Here is a 17961-nt window from a genome sequence, read left to right on the forward strand (position 1 = left end):
TCAGCTGTGATTAAATGTTGAATTCGATGACCTCTAAGGAAACAGACCAGAAACAAAGACTTCCTCGCACTTAATTGTGGAGATATTCATTGACCAGATACCTCAGGAGTACTTTGGACCTGATTCAAATGAGTTAATGTAGCACAGACAAAAGTGAATGTTTACACAGCGGCAGCACCCTTAAAGTTTGAAGAACTTTATTATTTGATCAGTAGTGTGAAAGTGCACGTTACATTCTCATGAACACGAGAAAAATGAATCATTGGACATTTATTCTTGCAAGAAGGAAGAGAGTTGAAACACTAACAGGTTATGCATCAAGGCTGCTCAGAGGTCCGCCTCTGAGCTCTAAGCATTTATACTTGTAAACAATAAAAATTTATGTCACAGGACAAAAGTTATGATAAGACATCTGTCACTAAGGAAAACACTCACACAAACACTGTGCTCAAATCACAAAGTCTGGTTGAACAATTTGTTCCAACCTTAGGGTCACTCTCTCGTAATCAGGAAGTCTTGGTAGCAAATCGACAAGGTGTAAGTGTTGACGCCTTCACAGGTTGAGATGTTCTTTCGACCGACAACTGCTTCTTGATAGCTTTAAGATTTGCTACTTGACCTAGTGTCAGTGAAGGTTCCCACAAGCACAGAGTTTTAACACTAGCAAAGGACATGAGCCTCTGTTTAAATGCACACATTCATTGATTATTTAAATGCATAATAAGAGTAATTTATTATACTAATATAATATTTTTTTCCAACATAAACCTTTTGGTGCTTTTGGTCAACCACTACAAAAACAGAACCAAACTATACTATGGTGCATTTACAAATTAAGAAATTATTTCAAACTGATTTTGGTGCAAAAGTCCTTCCACAATAGAGGTCTTGTTCTTTTTTTCCCCACATGTAATGTGCAAAAATGTCAACTTCTTTTTCAACAAGTAATTTCTAACCCAAAATTTTCACTCACTAAATAAAATACTTCAGAGTTATATATTTCATTATTATCCATCAGTGATTCGATGTCAGTGTTAGAGTTCTTCATTCAGGTTGAGCATTTACCCTTCTTGCATTCACCCATGTGGGTCTACAGGTCTGATCTTGATGTGGATGCCATTGATTGAGCGAAGCACCGTTCGAGCAATTAACTTGGGTTTCTGAGTGGGGTCCTCTATCAGCTGGTATCTCTTCAGTATCAGGGCCGTCGCCACTTTCAGCTCATTCATGGCAAAGTTCTGACCAATGCAGTTTCTGAGTGGGGAAAACAGAAACAACATGAGAAATATGATGATCAATGAAATGCAACATAAGACAGCAACACGCCATAACTAGTGAATTTAAAGCAAAAAAAAACAAACAATTGTTGTTGAAATTCAAATCAACAGTCAGTACTTACTAATTCTTATTATCTTTGGATGTGGGTTGACATAATAATAAAAAGGTATGGTGCTAGCCATGCTGTACATGTGGATAACATGGAGCCCATGCTCAGTTGTTTTTGGTTTAATAGTGTTTTCCTCTGTTTGCTCAGACAGATGTCACAATTTCTAAAAAATGAATCCTTTGCTAAATGAAGTTGTTGGAGCCATAATGTAGTTTTTTATTCTGTCTTTAAGGGAAACGCAAGGTGAATTTATACACGCAGTTCTGACATTGAACACAGGGTGGAGCATTAATGGAGAGGGTGAGAGTTAAGTGCACATAGGTAAGTGCTTGGTGATGAGAATCAGGTGTGTGTGTGTGGAAGGGAAGCTAACAGTGTCTTATCCTGTTGTGTCGTATAGTGTTCTGTAACTTGTTGGTGTCAGAGCGTGACTGGCATGCTCAGATTCATTGGTAGGAATAAGATTAAACAATGCTGATTTAATGCTGTGGTGACAATGTGAAAGGGAATAAATGGCTCAACGGATGAAAGGAGATACAGCGCACTGGACAGTGATTTGTTTGTAGAATAGAACACGCGTGCAAACAAGTTCTCCTGTTCGCCCCTCAGTGGCTTACAGATACAATTCGATGTTCGTTAAAGTCAATACAGAGGTGATATTTGCAATGTGTGCAACTGGTGAGTTATCTTTTACTGCAGGGCAATTGTATTGTCAAGTTGAACTTTTCTGTTGCCCGTAAATCGATGTTCAGTCAATGATTGCCTTTTTTTTCTGCTGGTAGCAAGAGTTGTTTACTAAAGTGCAGAGGGTATTTCCTTTTGGGGTGTGTGCGTTCTTTTGAATTGGATCGATCCAAAGTTACACTGAGCTCTCTTGTTTGCTGTAACCCCAGTTTGTAAACGGTTTGTATTGTGTTGGTGAAAAGGCGTTACACATTCACATATTGTGCAGACTAATAAGATGGAAAAATGATTAGAAAGAGAGTAGTTTTATTTCATAGTGAGCCAGGTGAGGACATACCTTGGCCCTGCTGAGAAGGGCACGAATGCATGTGGGGACCTCCTGGAAACATTCTCCGGAAGAAAACGCAGTGGGTCAAACTCCTGTTTCGACACAAGATAAAAAGAAAGGGCATAAATCACACATTTTTCTTAATTTGTCGCCTGAAAATCTTTCGAGTCTTTGCCCACTCACACCCCTAATACAGTGAGAGAATACACAGTGGCAGATCTTCTGGAACCAGGTCACTATAGGGTTCGTATTAATTGTGCACCAATTTGATGTCACTTTTTACGTAGATGCAGGGACGAGGAACCATGAGTTTACTTTTATCATTGATTCTATGTACACCATGTAGTGAGTCGGCACAGGTGATCCTCTCGACTTACATCAGGGTTTTCCCAGACAGTTGCATTCCTGTGAATCCCAAACACACTTATTCCAATAAGACAACCTGCAAATGAGACAAAAGAAAGTAGGTTTTGGATTGTGCAGAGACTGTAAAACAAGGTGTACTAAAGCAAATAGACTAGCATTTTAATATATTAACGTGTGAGACACATTTTTTTGGAACCTGCTAAAACTATTTTAAGCATGTGGGTTAAAGGGTTAATGCAGGGATTCCCAAAGTGTGAGCTGCCTCTAGGGGGTGCGCAAGAGGGAAAATGTAATGGTGGTCTAATGGTGTAATAATTAATATTAAATATAATTTTCACAAAGTAAAAACATGAATGTAACAGACTGTCTCATGTTTGTCGTTCTTCTGGTGTTGACGATGATATGTCCCTTGAGGGTTGCCGTAGCGAAGGCGCAACCCCCGCCTCTGACCAAAGGAGAAAACAATAATAAAGAGAGTAGCCGTGGGCTGATACCAGATGTCTAATCTCCCGACTCCAGTTACTACTGTATGATAAGTGCCCTTATACACGAACCCAAGACGCTCGGTTACATGCATTATAAAAATCCCCCTTGTAAGATTTAAAATTTAAAATTAAAAACGTACAATTGAATAAATAAATGCACTTCTGCTCCTGCCGCCAGACTGTCTTTTACGTACACTAGCTAGCCTAGCTTGTGCAGCTAACGTCAGCTAACAGCTAACTTCATTCATTCAGCAACATTCATGCAAATATGATAAACTGGCTGAAAATCGGGGAAACTGTCAGGTGGGGCATCTGAAGCTATCAGTCATAAAAGAGGAGAGGGACAGAGAGAGAGGAATCGGAGGCGAGAGGAACTGAGAGGTGCGTTGGGGAGAGACCGGGAGAAGAAATCTGTAACTGAAAGTTATTGAAACTTTGTTGCAGTGTTTCAGGGCGTTGTCACACCTTCAGTTCGTTTGCTTTGTTCTGATTCAGGGATTAATATGATACAATGTTGCAGTTGCCCCTTTTTTGGGTTTGTGTTCACACTGCAACATTTAACAGCGGACTAAATATTGTAAACAAACGCCACGCGGGAGCAAACTGTTCTGTCATTGGTCCGATTTATATGAGGCTATAAATAGGCTCTGTTGCTTCTTTTTTTTTTTTAAGGTGTGGGGGATTGGGGTGCGTGAACCCGGTCGGGATGTAGAAGGGGTTGCGCAGCCTAAAAGGTTTGGGAACCACTGGGTTAATGTATGCTGTATGTTGTGCAAGCATGACTTATGCCAAAGGTCCATTCTGAGACTTAGGTGACCAATATAAGTTAATCATATATTCCTCCAGTGAGGTCAAAGTTATTATATAATCAAGAGTATGCTGCTTCACCGAGGCAACATACTCTTGAGTCCCTATGTGACTATGCGAGCTTTCCAAAAATGGTAGCAACAAACCTTTTGGCAAAGACCTTCCATCAAAAAAGTTCATGGGTTTGGTGGTGATTCTGGATATTCCTGGTACAGGAGGGTAGAGGCGGAGGGATTCTTTTATGCACATTGTAGTGTATGGAATTTTACTGAGATGCTCCCTTTAAAACAAAGACAGACAGGCATTAGTTGTCAATATTCTAAACAAAAACAGTGAGACTCTGACTGGCACTGACTTGCATTGCACGTGGCAAGGTTGCCAACATTGTAAGCCTACCACGCAAAGGTGGCCTCGCCATCCAGAGCGTGAAGGATCTCTTCCCTGCAAAGCTTCTGGTGTTCCGGGTTGCAGGCCAGAGAGTGGAGGATGAAAGACAAGCCACTGGCTGTGGTGTCATGGCCCTCAAACATGAAGGTGTCCACCTCTGCTCGTATGTCTTCATCCGACAGACCCTGCTGATTCTCATCCTGAAGGTGAGATGATAGACAGAAATGTAAAAAAAGACTAAATAAGCATGCCGTTTGTGAATGTGCCACTACTACTAGTACTGTATTTGTAAAGAACAAGTCCTGGACTTGACAACGAAACCATTGTAAAAGAACAAATAAAATACAAAGATAAAGAACAATGGCAGTCAGGTGAGTGCTGAGTCACAGAGACGGGATGACAACAGAAATCTCACCGGGTCAAATGTAGAGCACTTGAGGGGCGGTTAGAGGGAAGAGATTCAATGTGTGTTTTGGGCAGCAATGATACACAATGTACCTCAGTGATAGTGGTGTCAGTGGGAAGTGTATTGTATCTTATTGTACCGTAACGGGTATTTTACAAAATGTACCCAACATTTGAATTGAAAGAGGCCTATGATCAGCCTTCTGAACGGGTTGCAATGACTGTAAGTCGTGGTGTGAAAGCTATTTCTCCAGCGAAATGTTGCACCCCAAGGACAATATCATCTTTGATCTAAGAACGTGTTATTCTGCCTCTACAGCAACCGATATCTACGGTCAGAAAATCAAGCTGGTGGAGCACTAGTTAAACCATAAGGCAAGTCAGACACTGAAAGGGCATGTGTGTTTAGAGCAAGCAGAAGCTTTGTATGACCAACATTGCCTTATTTATTTTAAAAAAAGATTTATTTGACTTCATGCCACTGCTGATGGCTGTATATTGTTTGCTGTCTGTAAGTTTGATTGCTGCTACTCGAAGGCTGTTTATGCTTTAAATGACTCAATACTGTAATTCAAACAGTTTTCTCTCGAGAGGATGTTGTAGCAGTTGGTATGTAAGGGCCGTTTACAGGTTTGTGGTTTATTACAGATGCCGTGACGTAATGCAAAAGTGAGCATGTGTACATTTCTGGATTCAGTGGACGGGAGCTTATATCACATACTCTTGCTAAGAGAAGGATGTCCAGAAAGTCCAAGTCTCTCTTGGTCTGTATGTGATCCAGCTTATTCTCCTCCTTTAGTTCTTCCCTCCTCTTTCTTATGACGTCCTCTTCAAAAGGACAAGACACTGAATGAGTATTTGCAGACTAACTCGTAAAAATGCAGCAACGTGTAAAATAATTGATTTTATATACCGAAAGCTTAGTGTGGGTATGCTATATTGCAAATTGATCAAATCCAGTGCGATTGATATTTGGCAATTGTTTGAAGATCTTACCTGTATGTCTGTGGGCCACCCTGCATGCTTTTCTAAATCTGAAGCCATGTGGGCTGAGGTAGAAAATGAGGTCATTGTGGTATGGAAATGTCCGGAGCCTCAGGTAAATGAGGTCATTTAGGTCATACACCGCTTTGATGTATGCATTTATTCCACTGAAATGAGAACGTAGGCAATCATTAAAAGCTCAATGATGAATGATTCAGACAGCTGAAGCAGCAAACATTTGAGAACCAAGACCAGAACTTGTGAAACGGTTTCGTTATGGACTCACCTCTCCGTCTGACAGTTGCTGTTGTCGCTGAAGGCACACTTCAAGATGCTGTCTAGTGTCATGAGGCTCACGCATTGAAACAATTCAAAGGACTCATTGCTGCTTGCATATCGTTCCCATTTGTCCTGGCAACAGTGAGAGAACAGATGTGACATCTCCGCAGGGGACACACTCAATGGCTCAACCAACTTTGACACACAAGTTTGTTCTCTAGATTTTATCAACACTAAGCCGGCATTTACATACCAGCATAGTGTTAGTAGAGTCCGACATCAGATTTATGTATGGTTTCAAAACATCATAATGGAAACCTGGGGTCAAGAGCCGTCTGTGTCGAAACCACTTCTGACCATTTGACAGCAATAAACCTTCACCTAAAGACGGAGACGGAAAAAGCATGTGCGTCAGTGAGTAGCGCGCCTTAACAAACAACTCTGTCGGTGCCGAAATAGGCAGAAGGAGAAGGGCAAAGCGGTCTTACCAATCCAAGGCTCAAAGAAACTGTATGCGACATTATCTTTTGGCTCTGTTGGGAGACAAACAAATTAAAATGATGTTACATTGACCTTTGGTTGTAAAAACATGGAGCCAATTTTGTGTGTGATTTCAATAAAGATACAAATAATAATAGCTCACTCACCTGTTGATGTGAATACCGTTTTTGCATAATCTGGATGGTGAATGTTGAAATAACAAACAAGGGGACCAAACCACAATGGGAAAACATATGGATATTGCTGTCCCCATTTCAGAGTCATTTGCAAGTCTTTCCCATCTTGTTTGAACTGAAAGAAAAATGCACACATATAGTAAGCTTAACCAACCCTGTCTGTCCTGTAGCTGAGGGAGGACAGTTGGTTCGCCTGAACTCTAATGTGCAGAATTTAAGTAGAAGTAGCAAAAACCACAATATTAAAATGTACTCAATTACAACTTTAAGTCTTGCATTCAAAATTGTACTAAAATAAAAATCAATAATATATCATCAAAACATGTACTTCAGTGTCAAAAGTGAAGGTCCTCTTTGTGAATGGTTCTTTAAAATATTGGATACATAATATAGACTAGATCCAGGTGAAGTTCATTTGAGCTATTTCTTAAATGCTGTGGATTAAAAAATACATGATTATTTTACAGGTTGCATGTTTTATGTACTTTACTCATTTCTTAAAATCAGGGACAACACACATTCACAATGAAAAACATGTACATGTGTCTGAAGCCAAAAGGCTATTAATTATGTAAGATATTGATCTGTAAAGAAACTTAAAACAAAAAATATATAAAAGTAGCCTTTAATATTTAACAGTGTACATATAAATACTGGTAGTTCAGGCATCAATGAAAACTGTTTTTGCACGTATTTACTTGTGTTGTTTGTGTTTACTGTAAAGCACTTTGTAACTTTGTTTTGAAAAGGTGCTAAACCGTTACGTTATACGTTATGATTACAGTAGTAATATTTAACAGATAGTCGCAGTTGCTGCTATACGGAACCGAATTACCTCCTTAATGTTTCCAAAGAGCCAGTGTGCAGGTGGTCCCGGAAAAGCTTCAACGTTTCGAAGCGCCAATCTTCTTTGGGCGAGCAAGATCGTTAATTTATAGACGACGGCAACAAGACAAAGTAGGGCGAACAAGTGGTGTATTTGAGGCCAGCCCAAGTGAAGTTCCGCGAAAGCCGCAACTGAGTCCATTGCGGTTGAGCCCGAGCCTCGCTGACGCAAAAAAAACAAACTCTTTGAACGCACCGAAGGTGGTCTTCAAGATGACAGAACTGCGCGCAACGAACTTTAAAGTAGGCCACGGCAGTGTGACGCAACCATCGGTCGTGGAGAAGAATGCGCTCCGACCGACTCCCAAATGGTGACTTCACGTGCTGGCGGAAATATAGGAGTTTTGACCATGGAAGAACAAATTAGCTTTGTGATTTTTATTTTTTTAGGCTTGTAGTGCTGTTGAGCAAAACTTAAGATGTCTCCACATCAATAAATTAACTTTAAAGAGCTCATGACTGAATGGTGCCGGAACATTTTATGAGCCCGATGAGCTTGTTTTGCCCACATCTGATTCATAAAGCTCATGAATGTAAACTTTTCCACTGTTACACTTTCTAGAGACACAGTATCTGCATTGTGTTAACCTACAAAAAAAAATCTTTCTTTAATTAACCCCTAGCACTGTTACTGCAGAGCATATATTTTCTTGAGTTAAAAAAATCACTGCAAGAAACTCTTAAGTTTAAGCTTGGGAGTTAAGTAATCAACAGCACAGCATTAGTTAGTGTTTTTGCTCAAATGTATACCGAATGAGCTCAGATGTATAAACAGCAGTGAGTGCAAATGCAAAAAACAACAAGTGAATACATATCACAGCATGGCAAATGTGTGGGTGAAAGCCACGCCAAAGTTCCGTTGCATTGGCTGTTCCACCGCTTCCGATGTGTCACTGTGAATTTAGTCGTTATGCTCAATCTAAAAACCTTCCGGTGCGATGCAGCGTCTCTGATCTGTGTTTTGATGAGCAGCAATAGTGTAACCACTGAGGGGGTGTTTCATTACTTCTTGTCTTTATGTCTCAAGAGGGTTGAGTGCCTCAAGCACAATGCAAAAAGGCTTTGTTTTTCTCCTTATTATTTGGAACTCATCCCCCTTTACCTCAGAAAACAGTAAGTAACATGACTCAATCTTTCATATTACACTGTATTTAGAATGCAATTTGGGAAGTTAGTGTTGTCAATACATTGTTTATATTTTACTTTTTTCAAGCTATAGTGTGTAACAGGAAACTTGTATTCTGGCAGCAACAAATCACCTTCTGTTCTCGCTGGGATGTCGAGCTGTGATACCTTGTCAACAATACAGAAGTGATTCGAACTCTTTCAAATGGTCTTACAAGAAAGGTGAACACGGCCAGTCAAGCCGGATATATTTTCAAGATAAGACAGGAATAGAGTACCATCAGCCGCTCCTTCGCTCCAGAATAAAGGTGCCAAGCAATGGTTCCCTGGTCATCGATAATTTCACCGAGGAGGATCAAGGCCTTTACTGGTGTGAAAATTGTTCTCAAGACAATTGTTGGAATAAACCGCCCACAGTCATCCTCAGCGTGAAGAAAGGTCAGAACTATTGTGATTGTCATTTGTTCTTTTAAAACATGAATAAAAACACCCAAAAGCTATTCATAACCAGTTAAATACATTTGCCAAAATGCATCCTTTATTCACATGAACAAAACCTTTTTTTGTATTTTCAGAAACTCTGATAGAAACTCTTAAGACATTCTCCGTTATTGCAGGCATCAGTTTTACTCATGCATGTCCAGGCGATTCCATTAACTTAAAATGGACATTTGAAGCAAGTAACACGACCGCACTCAGGAACTCCGAACGAGGACCAGAACCAGACTTTGTGACTCACACCAAGTCTCTACACATTGTAAATGTCAAAAGAGCAGATGCTGGGAAATACACTTGCTGGAAAAGTGGATGTGATGGACACAAGCAGAAGCTACTTACTATCAACTTATGTGTAATCACAGGTGAGAAAATAACACACACACATACAATGTCTTCTGTCAAAATGAAATGGTTTGACCTAAAATCTATTTTTTTTGCTGTATTACAGTACACTACAGTGAGGTTTCATCTGTTTCTTGTGCTGTGACGTGTGACATGGAATTCAGTAACATCAAAGCAAACGGCACACTAAATGTGGAGACACGCACAAGGACGATATCCGTGCCTGTCGATCCAAATGGGTCTTTAAATTGCAGTGCAAAGCAGATGTTTTATGGATACACTACAGTTAACAGCACTCACGGGCCATCAAATGCTTCCAACAACGCAACAGGTGTGTGTTTTTCTGTGTCGCTCTGTAAGGAGTTTGTGGGCCGAATCAAAGGAATTTCATTTCTTATTTGTTTTGGTTTTACAGACTTACCTACAAAGCCTGGATATCTGATGGCAGTTATTTATGGAACATCAGCAGCCCTTACATCTCTTATTTTAATGTCACTTTTCATTTGCTACAGACAAAAATTGCTGGCAGGTAAAGTATTCAGCTTTTTGTCGTATTGAATTTCCTCTTTATAGTTATTTTCAGTGGTAAGACTTTTGACATAACCCTGGTTTCTGTTTCTATCTCTTCATAGCGTTTCCTGTTCACTTTTGTTGCTGTGGCTGGAGAGGCAGAGTAAGTACGTGAGTAAGTGATGATGATGATGATGATGGCGTAACCTAAATGAAAATACATTTCTTTCTTCTTACTGCAGGTGGAAGAGGAGACTTCAGTGGTTTATTCATCAATTGTCTTCAGGAGACCAACAAACAACCATATGACTTACATGGACAGTGGTTGTGTGTATAGTAACATAAAAGTAAAGAGAAAAGGTCCCGAATTAAGTTGTTCCATAAATGCCACTGTTTAAACGATCGTAATTCATGAATAAAAAGTGTTTATGACTTCCACCAAGCAGTTCTGAAGGGACATTTTGAAGCAGTGATCTTTTTCGATTGAGAAATTTCCTAACTGGGTCAAACTAAATCTATCCTTGAATATTTACTCATTGAGCTGTCAATGTTTGCTCAGACTACACCGATGTGGTACACAGGTGGTGTAGATGTGCAGTTCTTAAAGGGAATGAGTATGCTTATAATATAAGCTTGCAAAAAAAGAGACTAACAAAATGAAATACAGAGGAGAAGGAAATCAGTGATTAAAAGAAAAGAAATGGAGAGGTGGCAGAAAAAGGGGAATGACGATGAAGACGAAGAAACCGAACGAGGTATCACAAAATACAAACATCTTAGTCAGAACGTAGTAGTACTTTAAAGTACCGTAATAGGAACAGAAGAAAGGAAATAATCACAGCAAGACTTAAGAGTGGTTAACACAGCACCATGTTTGTGCTGGGCGAAAGGATCAGTGACAAGTGTGGCAAGTGACAAGAACATGTTGACCCCACTTCTGCGTCTGCTCTGCCACAAATACAACCGTAGAAGAAGAACCCTACATACAAGACTCCAGTAGGTGGCTGTAATGCGCCTCAAAGTTGGACGCAACAGCAGCAGATAAAGCAACAGAAGAAGAAAAGTAAGCTTGATTTTCATACACTGTTGTCGGCTGTGTTCGTTATTCTGCTGTCCGAAAATAAACCAAGCAGTTGGAATATTTTTGTTTTGTTCTAATCACGTCTTTGTTTCCACTAATTGGTCATTCAATACAAGTACGGTAGCTAACGTTGAAACGCGTAGCACGGTGAGTTGGTTAACACGCTATTGTAGCTAACAGATGCTAGCTGCTTTAGCTAGCAGGATATCTAACTTACTAGCTAGCCGTGTGTCAATTGAACCAACGCAGTGAAGCCTACGGATCATCGGTGTGGAGACTCTTCAGAAGACGGACACTCCAACTTTTAGCCGGTGTTCCCCATCAAGTGAAGAGCTGCATTTTGTCATTTTTTCAGGTAATGAATCAAGCTACTTTGGAGAGTGAATTGGCGTAAACTCAGTTAACGGTGTAATGGAGAGGGTACAGATATAGCTAACTAACGCTAACTGTTATTGATACTTTACTCCTACAGTCAAAAACAACGTGGTGCCTGGGGAAGTATGGAAGCCCCGCCTGTTTCAACGATGCCCGTCACCGGAGGCGCAGTCAATATGATGGAATATCTGCTGCAAGGTAAACATCCACAGCTGAAGACAGACAATGAAACGTCTCTTCATACGTGTTAGGTAGCCACATGACCTGTAGGAGTGGATTGTTGCAGCACTGATGTGTTACAGTTGTTGTATGAGACTGCAATACTGGCAGCATAGCAAAGATAACAACTTTTAACCTTAAAAAACATCACAAACGCCGTGTTTGTGACAGCGGTCTCTTTCCTTTCTGTCTCACCTCTCTGTGTCTTTAGTAATCTCGGCTGATGTAATGTTGGAGTGTTTTTTGTCTCGATGTATAAAATGTAGGTGCACCACATTGTTTACATGTTGTTTTATATATTTATGCATGTTTCTCTACCTCTTATCAACACAGGCAGTGTGTTTGACCAGGCACTGGAAAGCCTCTTGCATCGCCTTCGGGGTCTGTGTGACAACATGGAACCGGAGACGTTTACAGATCATGAACTGGTTTATCTTCTGAAAGGCCAACAGGGGAACCCTTTCATTCTGCGTGCCCGGCGGTCGCTCTCCCACCCCACGTCGCCGTGGAACCTACGCTACCTAGGCCAACCCGAAGTGGGAGACAAGAGCCGCCACGCCCTGGTGCGCAACTGTGTTGACGTGGCCGCCTCTCACAGCCTGCCGGACTTCCTCAACGAGATGGGCTTCCGCATGGACCACGAATTTGTGGCCAACGGGCACATATTCCGCAAAGGTGCTATGAAAATTGTGGTTAGCAAGCTGTCGCGCATCCTGGTACCGGGGAACACGGACAACACAGAACGCCTATCGCTTTCGTACCTGGTGGAGCAGAGCGTGTTGGCTCCCGCTGGACAGGACACCATGTCAGAGGAGATGCGCAGCTTTGCTGAGCAGCTTAAGCCCCTGGTTCACCTGGAGAAGATAGACCCCAGCAAACAGAGACATTGAATGGACATCATTCAGAGGGTCAAGTCATCTCCGGCCACCATGGACAAACGAGATTTTGTTTTAATAATGTTTACATTTGTTCCTGAAATTAAATGCAATTCAACTTTGACTTAACGGCTACACTTCTGGTTCATTTGTTATGTGAGCTGGAAATGACTACAGTCATATAAAATATTATCGCAATCCATCATTTTCAACCAACGCGTGGTCACAGATGTTTTGACAACCATTATCGCTTTTTCATCAATTCATACTGCACAGTTTTGGTAGTTCATTTATGTCTTTAATAATTAATTGTACACTGTTTACAGAAGAAACAATGGTGATGTATTTAAGTATAAATAGAAGAAACCTAAAAGTGTAAAGCAGTAAAAAAAAGTATCAGGGTGGCTCCTGGCCTGTTTATTTCTTTAATTGGTTTAAGTTCTCGATTATGATCTTTTGTTAAAAAATACCTAGATTTGATTCTCTCTGTGGCAGGTTTAACACCTAAAAACATACGGTTTTATACCAGTTTATACACGTCACTACATTGTAGCAGCTGTTTCCTACAGTATGTTGCACAAAGACCTGTTCTTTTACTAAATTAATATTGTTTGTGTTGTGTGTTTAACACATTTTACCCCACTAGGGGTCTCTCTTGCTCTTTGTGTGACTGGCAGCTGAACGCTACCTCAGACCATCCACAGGAGCTGTGGTTGCCATGGAAATAATTAGCTGTGAGATCTGCACCCCCCCCCCCCCCCCCCAACTCTAATTACCTTTCTCAATTGCTTAATGATACATAGACCTGTGAAAGCCGTTCTTTCTTCCCCCCTAAACAAAAGCATTGATTTCCCCTCTCATTTCTACTGTTAACCCATTAGTGCCTCTTTCATGGGAACTTGAGCTGCGACTATTGCACATGAAAGCACTACCGCTGCCTCAGGATCCCTCCCTCTTCATGCTGAATTTTCCAAAACGGCTTGTACACTAGTGTGTCAACATTATGGCCAATCTGCTGCGGCGACTGAAGTAACTAATGCACATCCTGTCAGTTAGGATAATGTGGGCAATAAGACAGGAGTGCTTCTAATAATATTCCCCCCCCCCCCCCCCCCCACAAACACACACACACACAGGAAGATGCGTTTGCAGGGGTTGCAATGTAAAGCGAGCGTGTCTGAAGGGAGAGCTCGAGGGCAGATGGCTGTCTCTACATGTTGGCCTACCTGCATATCAAGGCAGATGAGGACAAGCTCGCTGAGGTGAAAAGGTGAGATGACATTGCTTTCACATACAGAAAATGCACCTCGAAAAACCACCAGATGGACACTTAAACATACTGTGCATGATGTTGCTGTAGGATTCTTCATATTTGTCTATTTTGAAGGCTGTTCTGTGCTCCAATTGAACCCAACGTCATAGTTTGGTACACAAAGGTTGCCAGTCAATGAGAGCCCGGATTATCTGATGGAGACAGTTTTATGTTCCAACAACCACGAGCAGACTACTGGCCCTTAGGACGAAAGCATGATGTTTCAGCTCTGAGTGAATTATGTATTAAAGAGGCAGATTCCTCCCCAAGGCTTTATATGTACAGCATAGATATACACTACAGTCTGCTGGCTTTCTTCCACTTAAACTTGTGTTAAGCACGGTGCCCTTTGGTGATGAGCTGGACTCCCACTGCACCTCCACTCCACATTGCCTGGAGAACAGGGGCATAGCTAGGCTAATCGGTGTCTTGGCATCGGGCCTGCTCGGCTATTGTGGATCTAGCCAACTAACTTAACTTGCACAAGTGCGGGGATTTGAACTTGTTGCCGGAGGCAATATGATACTCTGCGTGGTGTATTATAAGAAACAGACTGGAGTGACACCGATTCCAATGCATGCATATAAAAATCCCGATAAATCTATGAATACGGTAAGATAACGTAACTGATTATCAAATTCTGAAACGGGGAGAGACGCCATCACCTGAACGTGCCTTTACTTTCCATTCCACAACATAGCTTTAATTAAAACTCTTGGCATCAATTGTCTTTGCTGCCTCTGAACATCATGTTCATAGTTGGCAGCGCACACACCAAGATGCCACAAAAAGCTGGCTCTTGCTCGGGGCAGGAAGTCTTTAAGTCATCCTTCTTTGGGCCCGGTGCCACGGAGGGGTGAAATCCAGCTTCGTCTACTCTGGAACGTTCCCAGCACTTGGATTTGAGCCCTCTCCTTCATGTGTCATTGAAGACACATGTGCTTGTTAGAGAGTGTGGGTGGATGGCTGAGAGGGGAGGAGAACCAGGGGGAAGTGTTTTCCCAAACAGTCATCGATCTCCCACGGGTGTTGTTGAGGCTTCTCCAGCTTCCCCTCATCCTGATCCCGCCGGGCGGAATGGTTGACGGGGACACGTTGCACAACAACGTGAAGTCGTGATGGCCGTCTGCTGGCAGTGCCGAGGAAATGAGGATTGTCCCTTTCCCCAATGTGAATGAAATTCCAGAGAACTTTTTCGGGGGGATAAATTGACAGGCCCAAAGCTTTGCCTCGCTTGTGGCTGACTGATTACTGCTGTGCAGAACATGCTGTTCCAGGATCAGCTACTCAGAGCCTGAAGCCAGCCACGCTGCCTCTGGAATGTCTGGTATGGGGGACAGCGTAGCAGTCGGCCTCGAGGCGACCGAACACATATGTAGTTTTTAAAGTCGTGCTGCCTGGGCCTCCCTCTTCTTTGTTTGTCTCAGTCAACTCTCCTTGTTTCTCTGGAGATTCGGTTCAGCTGTGAGCCTCAGTCATTTGTCTCCCCATTTACTTTTCTTTAACTTTACGTGTAATCAAGAGGCATTGTGTTCTCTTGTGTCACCAACACTCTGGCACCCAGGGGTTTTACTTCTGAACAAGCGTCATAAGTAGCGCCTTGTATTACAGACTAGAGGATCATTCTCCAGCATTGATTTAGATTTTTACTGTTTGCTCATATTTAAGTGGCCAAATGACAATGAATAGATAATTTCCTGTTCATCAAATGTGCAGTAGGGCTTGCAGACTTCTTACACAAACTATAAGCAACATTACTTTTTAGGCATCTGATCCCAATGATGTTTAGCATCAAGTCATTTCTATGACACACTGACACATCCTCCTGCATTTAAAAGTGCTATTTTTGACACATTTCTCAACATGAGTCATGTCTAAGTGCACACAGTGTGGCCATGTTGTGAAACATCTTAAGTATAGCTTCCATCCATGCACGGTTTGCACGAAGAGGGCGGGGTCCTCAGGCAATTTACAGCCTTGCTGCACAGGTGCTTATTTTACTGGTGCCTGTGAGCTGCGCATGTCTCACCCTGAAATATGAGGGTGTTTTGTTACAACTGTGTAGAATATGTTGAGTAGAATCTCCCCTGGGCGGTTAAAAAAAAAGGCGTATGTAGAAGTATAGGACTGCCTGTAAAAGTCCATCCATATATTTTATACAGCAACCATCAATGTAACAGGTGTGAATGTGCATAAAACTGCGAATCAGATTGTTGCTGTAGAATAGCTTGTGAGCTCAGTAAACCGTTTGGAAAAAATGTGAAAGGTGTGGGGCTACCATCCCACCTTTTTTTTACATACAAAAAGTCATTTTTAATGACAGCCAATGGGATCCGTGCACCTGTGACTGTGTGCCCGCCCTGCTGTCAGATTTGGGGAGGGGGGTGGTGGGATGGAGGGGCGGAATCTCCCCCCTCGGTCAGTGTAGCAGAATTACGCACTCGGGTCTGACCGGGGCTGTGTCTGCCACAGCAGCGTGTCTTTGGCGTCCAGTCTTGGCAAATGCGATTTGAGATGATAATGTGAAAGTGTTATGCCTCCTGACTTTGGATGGAGTGCGGAGCAGAGATGATCTTTCAATCTGGCCTCTGAAAAAAACAAACATTTCAACTCACTACTCCCGGATTAAAATCTAGGGTTTCCTAATCTCTCCTAATCTGGACTAAATCGGTCGAATCGGCATAGACAATTACACTGGCTGAGGTATAGCCCGCAAATAATCATCAGAGGTGAAACCTCTTGCGCACCACGAGTTCTCCCTGAAGGGCAATTGGACGCTGCACACGTTGCGCTGGACAATCTGCTACGCACAAAGACAGACCGGGCACTGTGTTTCTAAAAGACCAAAAAAAAAAAAAAAATAGATTATGCCGGAAAATCCCCCTGTGTAATTTACACATTGTCTTGTTTTATCCCCGCTGGACGGGGAGGCTGGCACACAAAGCGCCGTGTGACGCTCAGAGATCGTTATGCAGAGTTTCCATTAAGAATTTGGGGTTTTGCTCTCGCCGTTCATATCACAGATGATGGTGAGATAGGTGGAGAAAGAGGGAGTTCGGGGTTTCGCTGTAATCATGTTCGGAGAGTATTGATTTCGTGAGCGCACTCCAATTGGCAGCATCTCCACTACAGCGCCGGCGCGTCATCCTCGGTTCACATCGACGGAACGAGTTGTAAGCAAATGAGAACATGTGTGGGATCTGAGAGAGTGAGAGAAGGCAAGGGGGGATAGAGGGGAGCAAGAGGAAGGTGCGATAAAAGACTATTTTATCAACCTGACAAGTGGATACGACATTTGCTCGCTGGACTATATTCTTTTTTTCTTTCTTTCTTTCTTTATATTTTTCAGACTGGGAATTTATCGATTCGTCACATGCGCACGTCTCTTCATTATAATTGCAGACAGTTGGGTGCTGTTCAGGCTGAATGGACTTGAATGTGCCGCTGCCAGTTTAATCCGTGCAGACTGGAAGATTTAATAATTCACGGTAATCACGCATTATCGCCTCAGTGGATGCTCTCAACGCAGCTCTGGTGTTTTCTCGTTCCTTTCCTGTTGTCTTCTGGAGGATTTATCGACGACTGCTTTGCAAATATGCTTCTTATCTGAATTATCATCTGTTGCTGCAACTGGATTGAGAAGAGCCCCCAATGACTGGCTCTGACACGCGCTTGAGATTGACCGCCTTGAGGTGATGTGGACTGTTGAATGAGAAGCGTCTTTATCGCCGTTTGATTATTTTACTCCAGGTAAAATGGACGAAAAATTATTGTTACTTTTATTACTTCTCTTATCTCTACACGCGAGGCTGTGATTTCTGCTCGTATTCACCATGATCCTTTTACTCCGTTGAATTGCTTCTTATTGATTCAGACTGGAAGCTTAACAGCAATATTACGAGGCGAATTTCAACGTGAAGTGACACTGAGGACAGTTGGATATTGGGGTC

General features: G+C 42.1%; 2 protein-coding genes across 2 annotated transcripts; one reads left to right on the forward strand and one right to left on the reverse strand.

Moving 5' to 3' along the window:
- Positions 1 to 790: 790 nt before the first annotated feature.
- On the reverse strand, positions 791 to 7722 carry cyp4t8 (cytochrome P450, family 4, subfamily T, polypeptide 8). The gene is made up of 12 exons (XM_079275400.1): positions 7625 to 7722; positions 6760 to 6904; positions 6601 to 6645; positions 6366 to 6493; positions 6120 to 6244; positions 5846 to 6000; positions 5571 to 5677; positions 4454 to 4644; positions 4204 to 4337; positions 2777 to 2841; positions 2409 to 2491; positions 791 to 1254 (listed from the first exon to the last, which is right to left on the reverse strand). Exons 2-12 carry the CDS (start codon positions 6875 to 6877, stop codon positions 1077 to 1079), a joined length of 1329 nt encoding a protein of 442 aa, XP_079131526.1. The 5' UTR covers positions 6878 to 6904; positions 7625 to 7722; the 3' UTR covers positions 791 to 1076.
- Positions 7723 to 11255: 3533 nt separating this feature from the next.
- med18 (mediator of RNA polymerase II transcription, subunit 18 homolog (yeast)) lies at positions 11256 to 12801 on the forward strand. Its single transcript, XM_079275479.1, has 3 exons — positions 11256 to 11585; positions 11703 to 11803; positions 12158 to 12801. The coding sequence occupies exons 2-3, from the start codon at positions 11731 to 11733 to the stop codon at positions 12712 to 12714; spliced, it is 630 nt and encodes a 209-aa protein (XP_079131605.1). The 5' UTR covers positions 11256 to 11585; positions 11703 to 11730; the 3' UTR covers positions 12715 to 12801.
- Positions 12802 to 17961: the final 5160 nt, after the last annotated feature.

The sequence above is a fragment of the Melanostigma gelatinosum genome, assembly GCF_949748355.1.
Source record: "Melanostigma gelatinosum genome assembly, chromosome: 9".
Taxonomy (NCBI): Eukaryota; Metazoa; Chordata; class Actinopteri; order Perciformes; family Zoarcidae; genus Melanostigma; species Melanostigma gelatinosum.